The sequence below is a fragment of the Lasiosphaeria miniovina genome, assembly GCF_030549165.1.
Source record: "Lasiosphaeria miniovina strain SMH2392-1A chromosome Unknown B0T26scaffold_6, whole genome shotgun sequence".
In the NCBI taxonomy this organism is placed as follows: domain Eukaryota; kingdom Fungi; phylum Ascomycota; class Sordariomycetes; order Sordariales; family Lasiosphaeriaceae; genus Lasiosphaeria; species Lasiosphaeria miniovina.
In genome coordinates, this window is record NW_026848225.1 from 2,533,983 (window position 1) to 2,547,612 (window position 13,630).

The 13,630-nt window shown below is 55.4% G+C and overlaps 4 protein-coding genes across 4 annotated transcripts; 3 read left to right on the forward strand and 1 right to left on the reverse strand.

Annotated features, from left to right (window-relative positions):
- Positions 1–760: 760 nt before the first annotated feature.
- B0T26DRAFT_679101 (hydroxymethylglutaryl-coenzyme A synthase C terminal-domain-containing protein) lies at positions 761–2,481 on the forward strand (the record flags this gene model as incomplete). Its single annotated transcript, XM_060440309.1, has 4 exons — positions 761–820; positions 934–1,036; positions 1,204–2,285; positions 2,344–2,481. 4 exons carry the CDS (start codon positions 761–763, stop codon positions 2,479–2,481), a joined length of 1,383 nt encoding a protein of 460 aa, XP_060293030.1.
- Positions 2,482–4,188: 1,707 nt separating this feature from the next.
- B0T26DRAFT_653993 (uncharacterized protein) lies at positions 4,189–4,917 on the forward strand (the record flags this gene model as incomplete). The annotated part of the gene is made up of 1 exon (XM_060438506.1): positions 4,189–4,917. One exon carries the CDS (start codon positions 4,189–4,191, stop codon positions 4,915–4,917), a length of 729 nt encoding a protein of 242 aa, XP_060293031.1.
- A 652-nt stretch (positions 4,918–5,569) lies between these two features.
- On the forward strand, positions 5,570–6,807 carry B0T26DRAFT_722729 (uncharacterized protein). Its single transcript, XM_060442600.1, has one exon. The coding sequence runs from the start codon at positions 5,906–5,908 to the stop codon at positions 6,614–6,616; it is 711 nt and encodes a 236-aa protein (XP_060293032.1). The 5' UTR covers positions 5,570–5,905; the 3' UTR covers positions 6,617–6,807.
- A 255-nt stretch (positions 6,808–7,062) lies between these two features.
- Positions 7,063–9,446, reverse strand: B0T26DRAFT_652546 (transcription activator of gluconeogenesis; the record flags this gene model as incomplete). Its single annotated transcript, XM_060438378.1, has 3 exons — positions 7,063–7,107; positions 7,172–8,946; positions 9,194–9,446. The coding sequence occupies 3 exons, from the start codon at positions 9,444–9,446 to the stop codon at positions 7,063–7,065; spliced, it is 2,073 nt and encodes a 690-aa protein (XP_060293033.1).
- Between the last annotated feature and the right edge of the window lie 4,184 nt (positions 9,447–13,630).

A 13,630-nucleotide genomic window follows, 5' to 3' on the forward strand; every position in this document is an offset into this window, starting at 1 on the left:
GTGTCGTGTGCTTCGGTCGGGATACGCCGTCACTGCCTTCCGCTGGACTCCCCTTGCTCCCGTCGCGATCCATACCTCACTGCTAGTTCTTCCTCGCCCCTCCGAGTTCGGCTGGGATTCTGGACTGGAGACGCTCTTGGTATTGTTCTTGGGCTCGTTTTCTCATTGTTCCCTTGTTACGGTGTGTGTTCTGGATTTTCTATTTGAACCTCGTACGCTCCCGCCCAATCCTCGCTCGTGGATGCCCCCCCCCCAAATCCCGTCGTCCTCAACGCCAACCGTTTCCCTTCTACCTCTTCTGCCCGCCCTCTCTTCCGCCACCCGCCAGATTCTTTCTTCACCGACAAAGACAACCAACCTACCGACGCTTGTGCTGCCCACAGCTGTGATTAAAAGTCAGGTATGTGCGTCTACACGCCCATCAGTCACTCTGATATGCTCAATGCACATCCGTCCAACTTCAGCCCCCCGCAATAGTACGGCCCCTATTGAGGGGCTAGATATGCATGCTGGCACCTAAGATGGGGGGTTGAACCCCTGACCACGGGCACTGGTCTAATCCACAAAGCCCCAAACGGCGGTGAATGGCCGCCAAAAAAAAAACATTGGGACGACGCTAACATTATTTACTGCCCTCTTTGATTCCCAAAGACGAACCCGTGCATCGACCCATTCCCTCCCTTTTTCTCTCTTCCCACGACCGCCACAACCTTCCTATACTCTCGATCACCTGCCAAAAAACACCAATTACTCGCCCACCATGGCTACTCGTCCCCAGAACATCGGCATCAAGGCCATTGAGATTTACTTCCCCAGCCAGGTGCGTTCCGCTGCTGCGCTTGCCGTGGCTGCTTGGCGCCGCGAGCGAAGGCGCCCCGCCATCCTGCGCCGTTCTGCGCCGACATCGCTGACAGAAACCAATTGCTCTTGCAGTATGTGGAGCAATCCGAACTCGAGAAGTTCGATGGCGTTAGCACCGGGAAGTACACAATTGGCCTCGGCCAGACCAAGATGAGCTTCTGCGACGATCGTGAGGGTCAGTGTTTGCTACTCACCTCCCCATTCCAAGTCGCCGTGGCCCCGCTCCTCTGTTTTTGGCTCCTCGCCCCTCTCGTATTGGGCGTGTGAACGGGTCGGGCCAGCAACGGCCGCTCTCGTTCTTAGATCAGGGGCTGATAGCGCGGGGCACCCCCCTGCTGCCAGACATCTACTCGTTCTCCTTGACCGTCGTCTCGAAGCTCCTCAAGAACTACAACATCGACCCCAACTCGATCGGCCGCCTCGAGGTCGGCACCGAGACCATACTGGACAAGTCCAAGTCGGTCAAGTCGGTCTTGATGCAGCTGTTTGGCGACAACACCAACATCGAGGGCGTCGACACGGTGAATGCGTGCTATGGCGGTACTAATGCCTTCTTCAACGCCGTCAACTGGGTTGAGTCGTCGGCTTGGGATGGGCGGGACGCCATTGTCGTTGCTGGAGACATTGCACTCTATGCCAAGGGCAACGCACGTCCCACGGGAGGCGCTGGCGCCGTTGCAATCCTTGTCGGGCCTAATGCCCCTATTGTCGCGGAGCCCGGTCTGCGAGGCTCGTATATGGCGCACGCCTACGACTTCTACAAGCCCGACCTGACGAGCGAGTACCCATATGTTGACGGCCACTACTCGGTCAACTGCTACACCAAGGCGCTCGACGCCGCCTACACTGCCTACTCCAAGCGCGAGGCCCTGCTCACCAAGGGCGCCAACGGGCATGCCAACGGCAGCGGCCCCCAGGGAGTTCTGAACAAGACACCCCTGGATCGCTTCGACTACTTGGCCTTCCACGCCCCGACATGCAAGCTGGTGGCCAAGTCGTATGCCCGTCTCTTGTACCACGACTATCTTGCTGACCCCGAGAGCCCGGCCTTCACTGATGTTCCCCCCGAGGTTCGCGACATGGACTACGAGACGTCCCTGACTGATAAGGTGGTCGAGAAGACATTCATGACCCTTACCAAGAAGCGCTTCCAGGAGCGCGTCAACCCCGGCATCCAGGTCGCTACCATGTGTGGCAACATGTACTGCGCCAGCGTCTGGGGTGGTCTAGTCAGCTTGCTCTCCCACATCGACAGCGCCACGCTCCAGGGAAAGCGATTAGGTCTGTTCAGCTACGGCTCTGGCCTTGCCGCCAGCTTCTGCTCCTTCCGCGTTGTTGGTAGCACCGAGGAAATCTCGAGTGTGCTGGATATCCCCAATAGACTGGTTGCGAGACGGGCTGTGCCCCCCGAGACATACGATGCTGTAAGTTTCTCAAGCGATGCTCGATTATTTTGGATTTGGTTGCTAACGGGTCGATTAGATGTGCGATCTGAGGAAGCAGGCCCATCTCCAAAAGGACTTCAAGCCCCAGGGTGATGCCTCTACCATTGCCCCAGGGACGTATTATCTTGATAGCGTCGACGCCATGTTCAAGAGGTTTTATTCTGTCAAGGCATAATTATTAGAGGTATGAAGAAAGAAACTGCCATAGACGATTGAGGCCAACGGCCGACCAAGTCAGAAGCGACAAGCCGAGCCATAGCCGGAACCTAAGCTTTTTTGAGAGATTGCGTGCTTACAACGTTGTTATCCTCATTTTTTAGAGTTGTAATAGAGCGTGACGGTGGCTTGGGGCAGGTTGTTTCTTAACACGTTTCCATGGAGGAGGGCTCTAATAGTAATCGGTACCTTGGGTCTGATCATCATCACACATGCTCACCATACATAACATACCAAGACAAACACATTATCGAAATGGCACCATACCCCGTGACATTCCCTTATCCTTATATTATTGGCTAGCCTCTCAGCGCCTGCTGGTTACTTCGGGCTCATGCATTTTTTGGGTGGTCTGGATTGATTTATTTGTACGTATGTCTGGACTGATAGTCGTACGTATTGTACCTTACCTACCGAACCATGTCAAGTCTATCAACATACGACACTTGGATACAGTATAGTCATTATGCTATGCGTCTAGTAATGTCTAGCCAACTGCTTCTATATGACTCGAAATAATACAGCTATATGCAGATGCAAGAGCATTGGCCGCCATCATCTAACCCCCGCCTCGGTATACGAGTGACCTACGAGATTATCCCATTTTCCGGAACTCATCAAGGCTTCCAAATTCGGCATACTTTACACCTACGACCAGGGCTCATAGGAAAATTCGGGATCCCGTCCGCTCTCCCATAGACAATTCAATGAGGGCCAGATCAGTAGTTAGGTCGGTGGCGGCCAGCAAAACCCTATTGTTGTATTTTTTTCACCTTTTTTATTAGGATTTTAATGATCTTTTATATTGTCCTTTTCGAGTGGATGTGTTTTGTTTTTGGTGTGGAGTTGAGATGAGGTAGCGTGCTGTTTGAGGGTTAGGGTTAGGGTCGGCGGCTCTGACTTTCAGGCGGATACTGCACTAAGAAGTTGCCATGTTCTGAGTACTACAGAGGTCAGGCGATGACGCGATGATTGTGCGTGACAAGGCGAGACAGGCTCGCTGAAGGTGGACATCTCCACTACCCATCGTACACAGTACCCTTCTCGCAAAGGCTGCAGGTGAAACCTTCAATTCTACCTAAGGCAACCATCAACAGCTATGGAAGCCAAGACGTTCCGTTATACATCGGATTTATGAATGCTCTCTGACATAGATGTCAAGCATCCCAAAAAATCCAAAAGTGAACACCTCGACCTTATCGCTGGTAGCGCTGTGTGTACCTTCGTGGCCCCGGCTTGGGATATCTGTTCTGTGACACCGACCATGCAGCATGCGTGAAGAGATACGTAATCAGCTGTTGTCTCGAATCGCGACGCCGGAGAAAATAAGGTGGCAGATTACCGCCCCTTCCGCAGCCTCGGAGTCTTTAAATCCCCGCCTCTACGGCTAAGTCAGGGACGGTATTCCGAACTTCTTGTTTGTAACCGCCCCTCGATTATTCGAGACTATTAACCCGAGCTCGGTTGCTGTTGACTACCTAACGATAACTTCACCCGTCTTGTCGCATTGCTACGTTAGCAGGTTTCTAGCGGCGATCAGTTTGTGGGAAAAAACGGTCGTTCCGAATCTGGAAGGAAATACGCACTTGTCAATCATCCCGTGCTCTTTCAGTGCTGCAACACACTTGAACACAACCCTCCGCCGCTGCGTTTCACACATAACATCATGGCAGCCACCACTAACATCACCGGCGTCACCGCGCTGTTCGGCAGCACGGGCCTCGTCGGCTCTAACATCCTGTCGACGCTCCTCGCGGGCAACTACCCGACGCTCGCCAGCACGGTGCAGACCATCTCGCGGCGGGCGCCCAAGGACACGGGGGCCAAGCTCCAGGCCGTGGTCGAAGAAGACACGACGCAGTGGGCGTCGCAGCTGTCCTCTCTCGCGCCCGCGCCGACCACCGTCTTCTCGGCCGTGGGGACGACGAGGGCCGCGGCCGGCGGCATCGCGAACCAGTGGAAGATCGACCACGACCTCAACGTAGAGCTGGCCAAGGCGGCCAAGGCTCTGCCGGCTGTGTGCACCTTTGTGTTCATCAGCTCGGCCGGCACGCGGGGCTTCATCCAGGCGCCGTACGGCCGCATGAAGAACGGCGTCGAGGACGCCATCGAGGCTGCCGGGTTCGACACCGCCATCATCCTGCGCCCGGGCCTGATCGTGGGCGATCGCGAGAAGCCGCACACGGGCGGCAGTCTCTTGAATGGGATCGTGCACGGCCTTGGCAAAGTCTTTGGTCAGGGCGCCGCGGATGCCGTGGGCCAGGATGCTGTTGTCATCGCGCGCGCCGCTGTACATGCGGCACAACTCGCCGCTGAGGGCAAGGCGCCGTCCAAGTTCTGGGTGGTCGAGCAGCGCGACATTGTAAGGTTGGGAAGGAACGAGTGGAAGGAATAGAGAGAAACGGGGAGGAAGGGGTCAGCTGTATCTTCAGAGGGAAACAGAAGGGGTGGGTAATTGTTTTGTTCCTGTACGGTGTTATTTGGGAGCTCATTATTTGGTGAGCACACACCTCACTCAACAGTAGCAGTACGGCGGCGATGGAGCCTGCTCAAAGGAGAATCGGGGGTCTTTTTGTAGGTATGTAAATAATTCTCAGACTTCAACTTCGCATTTAAGTGCTTACTTCTTGCGTTCAAGACGTGGTACACTTACGTGGCCTAATCCTGCTATTTGGAATACTTGAGAATAGTTTGCTGTTTCTGGCTTTTTGATTACCTAAGGTTCGAAGCTTGCTCCCTCGTAATTACACCTAAATGGCCTGATCCTCTGTAAAATAGAGGTCGTTCCGCACTCAGCGGTACCGGCTCTGTGCGACAGTAGCCACTGGCTGTGTCGGCGTAGCCCGTCTGCTGCTCTAGATCAGACGGAGCAGGTGGCTCGGGCAAACCACCGGCAAGGTTCGGCTCTAGCCCGGCCGAACACTCTACGGCACGTTACGGTAAACGAATACGTGTTACTGAGTTATCAGTACTGTACGGATAATAACCATTGGTCTGTGCTATCGTAAGTATGTATCTTATCAGCGACCCCTAGACCCCAGATTTACACTCAACCCCACTACCCCGCCGTCGGTGCCTTCAATAGTGCAACTGCCACACCCTCACGCCGTCTGTCATATTCGTTGGTTACCGTCCTACCTGATTCATCATTTATTCCCAGCACACGGTTTTGAGCGAGAGATCTTAGTGCAAGTTACACCAAGCTATTACTCACCACACATTTAGAAGGACCGCATAATTCGCCTTGTTTTCTTCCAGTGCGGAAAAGTCGAAAAAGGGAACAGCCAAAGCCTTTCTTTTTATCTGCGTCCAAGGTCACGTATACACACGGAGAGAAAGAAAGCCAAGAAAAGAAAAAAAAATAAGACAAACCCCACAAGACTATGGCGACCCCCGCATCCGTCATAGCCGCAGCCGCCGCCCCTCCGACCCCGGGCCGGCCGTCGATTATCGGCCCAGCAAGCGGGCCGGAGCCGCCGTTCCCGCTGCGCATGGAAGGGCGCGTCATCAGCGGCTTCGGGCGCGGGTCCAAAGAGCTCGGGATCCCGACGGCGAACCTCCCCGTCGACGCGTCGGCGACGCCGTGGATCTCCGACTTCAAGTCGGGCGTGTACTTTGGTTGGGCATCGCTGCAGCTGCCTGCCTCCCCAGCAACACCATCCACTACCACCAACAACGGCTTCACCGTCTACCCCATGGTCATGTCCATCGGGTACAACCCCTTCTACCGCAACACGGTGCGCAGCGCCGAGGTGCACGTGCTCCACAGCTTCGCGGCCGACTTCTACGGCGCGCCCATGCGCCTGCTCATCGCCGGCTTCATCCGCGAGGAGAAGGACTACGCGGGGCTCGAGGCGCTGATCGCCGACATCAACTTTGACTGCGAGGTGGCGCGGGCCAGCGTGGCGCGGCCGGCGTGGACGCCCCGGGAGCTTTTTAGTGGTAGCAGCAGCAACAGCAGCAGTAGTAGTGCCGATCCGTCTAAAGACGGGCAGGAGGGGGGTACTCTGGACGGGGCGTGGTTGCTGCGGCCGTGGAGCGAGAAAGCACAGGAGACAACGGCCCCAGCGACCGGGGGGGATGGGACTGCATGATATGCATTTAACATGTGCCGACCGTTTAGCGCGTTTTGGAATGGGAATGGAATAGGAACGCCTCAGTAGAATAGAGAGACAACGAGCAAAGAGATCACGAGCGAGCGGGAGAGAGAGAAAGACGTCAAATTTAGGTAGGGTCGGATACAAAGTCAAATAATTACATACATTACGGAGTACGCGTCCTGCAAAAGCTATTGTCATTGCGATATGTGGGCTCGTTGAGCCTTTTCGCTTACGTTATATATATCGATATGTGGTTGCTAGTCTTCTATCTTACTAAACCAAGCCCATATAGGCATCACAGGCTAAACAAAAAAGGTATATGAATAAAAGTACTGACTCCGATGCCATGTGCTTACTATCCAACAACATGAAAGAAACTGCCAACGAATTTGGATATCTCAGCCATAATTTTTCCTACCCCGAAACCCCAATAAGAGCAGCTAGACCGCAAGCTGGTTGTGGTTCAAATAAAAACACGGAAGGAACTGCCGAAAATGCGTCAGCCTCAAAGTTCGTCATCCAGTACATACAAAGAAAAAGAAAACTTACATTCATCACAATCAACATGGGGATGTCGAACGTGTCCCTCTTGATCGACCACGTGTAGCAGCACTCAAGTTTGCCGTCCCTTTCGAGCTTCGAGATGCCGTGCTCGCCGTCAATTTTAGCCACGCGGTTGCTCAGAATACTGCTAGTGTTCCGAGAATCCTTGGGTGGGCTTTCTTCTTGCACCCCGCCTTCCGTGGTACCCGGAGGTCTGTATTTGAGAAGCCGACACTTCCTCATGACTCTACCACGGCTGTCGTTGAAAGCCAGCTGAGCAAAGTCCTCGAAGAACCCGATAACGCTCTCTTCGTCCATAATCTCAGCAATAAACACGGGCTGTAACTGCCCCTCGGCTGTCTTGGCAGCGGTTTGCTCGTTCATGCTCTTCAGGAGAGGTGTTGTCAGACCCGCTTTCCCTCGAGCTGTTGAAGAACTAGAGGAGCTGTTGATGGTTCCTAGGTTCACGTTGAGGTTAGGCTCCTTCCCCAACAGCACGTCCTTGGTCCAGCCCGAGAGCGCCGTGAACTCCTTGTTCACACCTACCACCTCGCCACTCCGTCGGCAGGCAATGGTGGGCCCTGGTGTTTGGTGCATGAACTCATCGTACTCGAAAAGGGCTCGCTGGAACGTCTTCTCCATGAAGACTAAGTCTTGACGGTTCAGTGTCCGTGTACATGACATGAAGGCTAACCGCACGCTCGACAGCGCCTTTGCGATACGCAGCGTCGAGCCGGCCGAGAACCGGTTCTGGAGCAGGGTGATGAGTTTGTGAAAACTACCCACATATGGAAACGGTTCTTTGACCATCTCGTATATGTATGAGGGGTCGCGTTGCCGCCTCCCCAAATGTGACTGCGCCCCGAGCTTCGCCAAAGACGCTGACGTCTTCGGCCTTGGTCGTTGCTGGGTCACCGTCTGGGCAGCGGTCCCAGGCGCCGGTGAGTAGTTAGGCATTGTGGGCGAGCTTTCGAAGCCAAAATTTGTCGGCTGTGGGCTGTTGTTCTCGGTGCTAGGGCTCTGGAGACTGGTTGGTCCCGCCGCAATGGCGTAGGCATGTGGAAGACCGTGTTGCAGATTGCCTTGCGAGTACAGGCCGTTTGCACTTGTATCTAGACCAAGAAAGTCACCAATTATGCCGCCTTCATACACCTTGTCAAACTGGTTCATGCCGTTTCCAAAGACGCCGGCTGAGCCAAAGTTAACATCCCCACCCTGTTGCGCCAAAGGATCGCGGGGAGGTGTCTCAGCAGCGCCCGAGGACATATGCCCGAGCATGCCAAACTCCATGGCCCCGTATTGGCTGCCAAAGTTAAGTCCTTCCAAGTTGAAGTTAAACAAAGCAGGGTTGCTCGGGTCGAAGAGCGCCGCGGTGAAATTTGGCATTGGACTAGAGACTTGGGGGACGGACATGCCGCCAATCTGGGGATTTCCCGGCGTGGGAAATGATGGGGACACGGGAGACTGCTGGCTCCCAAACGCCATGCTTTCTGGTAAGGTGGTCATGGGCGCTTGCGAGGTCGAGTACACTGGAAACGAGGAGGCGTTTGACTGCGAGAAGAAGGTGCCGACAGTAGATGAGGCTTCTGAGCCCGAGTTTGACGTATGTCGGTTGCCATTCGACCTAGTTGTTACCGGGGTAGGATTATAACTTGGCCCGAGCACAGGTCTCAATGCCTCAGCCGGTGCGTCATGAAGATACTTGGCCTTCTTGCGAACGCCATCTTGGCAGGCATCAGCAAGCCCGCGCTTGATACACCGTTGGCATGGCCTCTCATCCCCTAGAGCACAATCATTAGCCAAACAAGGTCACTGGTCTCGTCAAAGAGGGTGTGTGGGATGTGAGGTCAACACGTCAACTGCGGCGACGAGAGTTTGGAAGTAATATGTTGTGCTCATTTTCAAGCATAGCTAGATGGAGAGAAACACGGTGTTGTTGAGAATAAGGGGAGATGGAGAGAGGAAGATGACAGAGAGGAGAGAGAAAAGTAACAGGGAGAGACAGAAGGAGACAACAATAGAGCTTACCACAGGTCAAATGAGCACGTTGGCAGGCAAAGCAAGCTCTCCGGGCCTTTTTCCTCCGTGGACGATTGGGATCCTTGGGGTCATACTTCTTCTTTGGCTCGCCGTTTGGGTCAACGCCATCTGGGGAGGTGTTCTGATCAACCATCCTGTCGTCCTCGTCTTTAATGGGCGCCTCTAGATCGTCGTACTCGTTGTCGCTGTCGGACATGGCAGCAGAGACATCTGCCTCTGCGGCCGTGCTGTCTTCTGGCATTATGACTGAGATTTATACAAGACCAGGTTGGAGTAGAATGTCACGGTGGTACAGGCCCGCACACACTCCAGCTCTTGCGCAATAGCAGCCGGCAGGCAGGTAGGCGTCTCTCTCCTGTTCGGTTGGGGGTCAGAAGAGACGATGGTCAAAGCCTCGTCTTCCTACTCCTCGTCCTCTTCCTCGACCTCCTCCTGCAGGTAACCCTACAGGCAAGCAGCAGTGAGACCACCCAAGGAGAGATTAGCGCGGCGCGGCGCGGCACTCCTGTTACCAGGTCAGGGTCTTGTCAATGTGCTGCGCTGTGTTGGGCGCGCGGAGTGGTATGTGCTGAAAGTGTGGCAAACCCCAGAAGTCTCTCTAATTAAAGCGCGGTGAGCGGCAACGGAGCGGCGGCAGGTAGAGGCGCGCGAGGCCAGAAGTGGGTATGGATGGCTCAGGGACTGTGGGCTTCCGTAATTCACGATGGGGTGTGTTGATCCTCGACAGCCAACTGGGCGCCCCAGCTGACGAGGCCGGATACACAGCGACGACGCGATGTCTCGTATTTCAGCGGTCCCTCTGGCAGGCCCGCCAATGGGCTAGGACCCGGGGGGCAGAGGCGTCCCTGTGCGACACGCGGGCGCACTGGCCGGAGCAACAAGAGCTGGTGGCCGACGGCGGGGGGGATGTTCCAGAGCGCAAGAGGGGTCATGCGGGAGCGGATAAAGCACCTCGCTCTGCCGTCTCTCTCTTGCTCTGTATGTTTGTCTGCGAGTTCCGGAGACAGCTCCTCGAAGCAGTTCTTTTTTCCTGGGAGGAGGTGCGGACTAGGCAGGCTCGAAAGGAGGGGGTATGACGGAGGTGATAGGAGGGCATCCAGCAGCCCAGCTGCAAGTAGCCGTTACTTGATGCCAGCGGGGACTTGGCGCCTCCTTCGCAGCCAGGTTCCCTTGCTGGGTAAACCGGGTTGAGCGTGTCGGCGCAGATCTGGGACGGTTCCAAAAGGGTCGCGACGCGTGGTAGCTCGCCCGCCGTGGCCGGCGTGTGGCTCCTATCGTCGCTGCCCCGCCCTAGGTAGGTTGCAAGGTAGGTACACCGAGGTATGTATGTACTCCGTATGTACGGACAGTACCCTCCAGGTTCTTAGTCCCTCTGCCGCCTCTGTACCCAGCAGCCCTCTTGCAAATAAGGTATTGGTAGGTGCGTGTAGGGCTCGCAAGGGTCTTGGTCGGCCCGCGCTGGCCGTCCAAAACGTGTGGCGCTGGACGCCGTCGCCGCCGCCGACGCTATCGAGTCCCAATGCAGGTGACGGGGGGTTGGGGAGCGGTCGTTGAGGCCGAGGCCGAGGCGGGAGGGGCGGGAGAGGCGGGGGTCGAGCGTCTCAGGCTGAGGGCTACTGCGGTTCCCGAACATGAGGAGGCGCGCCTGTGAGTACTGAGTAGGTATCCAAGGTATCCCAGTGGCATGACAGCACAGCACAGCGCCGTACTGTACTTTACCGTACCGTACCGCACCAGACTAGAGAAGGTGGTCTCCTGAGACACGGTGTGTTGGCGTCAAGTCCCCTTCTCTAATCCCAAGACCCCAAGCTGGCTACTCGGTGTTGCCTCTCGTGCCCTTTGGTTCCTTCCCTATCAGTGGGGGTTTGTTTGACTTGGTCGGCGTGAGGCGGGGGGGGTGGATGGGGCAGGACCACACCAGTGCCAACCTAGAGAGACACTTCAGCGCTCGGGGCAGCAGCAGGCTGAGACAGAGGCACCGGTGCACCTCACTGGCAGTGGCTCTCGAGTGGCTCTTGCCGTAGCAACAGCAGCATGTGGGCAGGTATGTGCAATTCGGTGTCGGATTGGCGGGCGCTGCGATTGAATGGATGGATTGGCAGGGGCATTGGGTTTACCTAGAAGGAGGGACCTCGGGTAGGATGCAAGTGGAGTAGAGTACACTCCCCACTAGCTGCGGGGTTTTTTTCTCCTACCTTATTAGCTGCGCGGGCGACACAAACACACGGAACACAGATTTTCAAGATCCCCATTGACGGGACTGCAGTCTTTTTTGCCGATTCCAGCATGCGGCTCGGGTCCAGGTTCTGGGTACCTGCGATCCCCACGAGTACGCCGCCTTTGATCCCCGAAGCTGGGCGCAGAGCCCCCCTCGCGCCGCCAAGTATCTGGGGCCCCAAGACGGTACATACCCGACAGAGCTTCCATCCAACCTATGCACACACTGCAGCGCCTTCGCACTACCTTGCCTACTGTGGGTTGAGCAGCTTTACACGTATGGATACATGCCCCGGTGCTGGTGATTCTACACAGTGCTAGCTTAGGGCACACAGGAGTCTGTCCGCAAATTGAAGCCGCTGCACCCGGTCCGCAACCGAACCGCCGCGGTTCAATTTGTACAACGAACCAGAAACTAATGTGGTCACAGGGCGGGCAGGTCCCGACTCCCGAGTAAAAAAATTCCTTTATCAGCCGAAGGCACAGAAGAACCTCGCGTGTCAGTGCCGCAGAAGCAAAGAGAAGTCCGCGCCTTACTGACGCTTGGATGCTATCAAATGAAACGTCATCAATCTTAGTAGGGCGGAGGAAGGATCAATAGACTCTGATGGCTGAAAGAAAAAAAAAAAGGAAGTGTAAAATGAAACCGCCTCGCGATTAACGGGCGGGCCCATGTGGCGCCCGGAGATCAGCTTCGATCGGACCAGACACCATCGTTTCTTGGACATCCACAGTCCACACTTCTCATCTCCACTGCGCATGGCCTGTCGAGCTAGCCCTCGTCCAGCGGCCCAGCGAGTCCCTCAAGAGGCTGTCTGCCCTCCTCGAAACGCGCCAAAAGAAAACGACTTTCCCAGATGGCGAAAGCCCGATCCGTCACCACACACACCACGGGGGATAGACGCCCACAATTATTAACCTGACCAGTGACCACCTCAGGTCAGAGTACGGACCGCACGCTTCCTGTGGCCTTCGCCCCCCTATGGTTAGCGGCTCCCGCGGCAGGCCAACCTGCGAGACACAAACGTCCTTTGTTCTCATCCCAGACATGTCTGTCTTGAGTGTGCCAAATCCTTGGACAGATCTGTGGATATCATTTCCTTGTCGCCAGCCCAGGTACGTATGTGTATGTATTTTGTGTGTTTATTGCACGTGCGGATACTTGTACACACATACAACGCATTCCGCAGAAGCAATACTCGATTTTCCTTTGCCGTAGCCGTTTCAAAATTTCGATCTCCATTAAACGACGACACATGTTCTTAAAATAACAAGCTGTCAATGAAATATTGCTGGATACTGCTTCTTAATATTAATTTCGGCTATGGTCCCTATCGCCACAACCAACCGCAAAGCAAACAAGCCGGGGCTGGATTGTATGTACTCTGGATCTGGATACAACTCAACTCTTACCCACAGTGTCTCCCTATTGTGTTGTAGGCAAGTATGCACATACAGGACATATAACTACCCAACCTATGAGGTTGTCAAGCTAGTCTGCGTCCTGCACGCAGCGCTAGCAGCACAGGGGTCTGCATATATGTTTGTATGTATGTGGAAAGGTACGAAGCTCTCCCGAGCTCCCCAGGCCAAAGTTCCTCCAGCTTGCCCAGCACTCACTGCCAAGAGATTGAGACGTGCAGCTCAGCACCGCGGCCCGCTACGCCAATCATGGCAGGCTGGCATGCCCATGGAAACGTTGACCGCTAGCTAGGACGGCCTGGAAGACGAGGCCCGACAAGGCGCAGCGCCTCAGACAGGAATCATCACGACTATTCCTCCACCCCCCACTCGCCAGACTGTCGCCCCCCCGTTCTCTACCCATGTCACATTTTGCCCTGCTTCACCTTGGCTAGCCGCTTGGACCGTTGGCTAGTGCAGTGTGGCAGAACGAACAATACAGGATTAAAATGTCCGGAGTCGGCCACATCTCCCTAGCGATGTTGCAATTCTAGATCGAGCCCAGATCTCAGCTTGCCCCCGTCTCTCACCCTTGTCGTGCGTGTCCTCAAGCGGAAGCCATCCCATCCATTTCGCTCAGGGGGGGCATGGCCAGCATGTTTACTTGGGCACTAATGCAACCATAGATCTCCGGCTCTGGTCCCCATCCTAAAGAGGTGGACTGCATCTCGTCGTGACTCGAGCCGGGCTTTGTGTAGGCAAGCCGAGTGGCTTGCCAACTCGCCAAGCTAGTGGCAGCGCCCCTTC

What these genes read in the sequence shown, in the direction of transcription:
- B0T26DRAFT_722729 (XM_060442600.1), top strand. Translation starts at nt 5,906, where the DNA reads ATGGCGACCCCCGCATCCGTCATAGCCGCAGCCGCCGCCCCTCCGACC.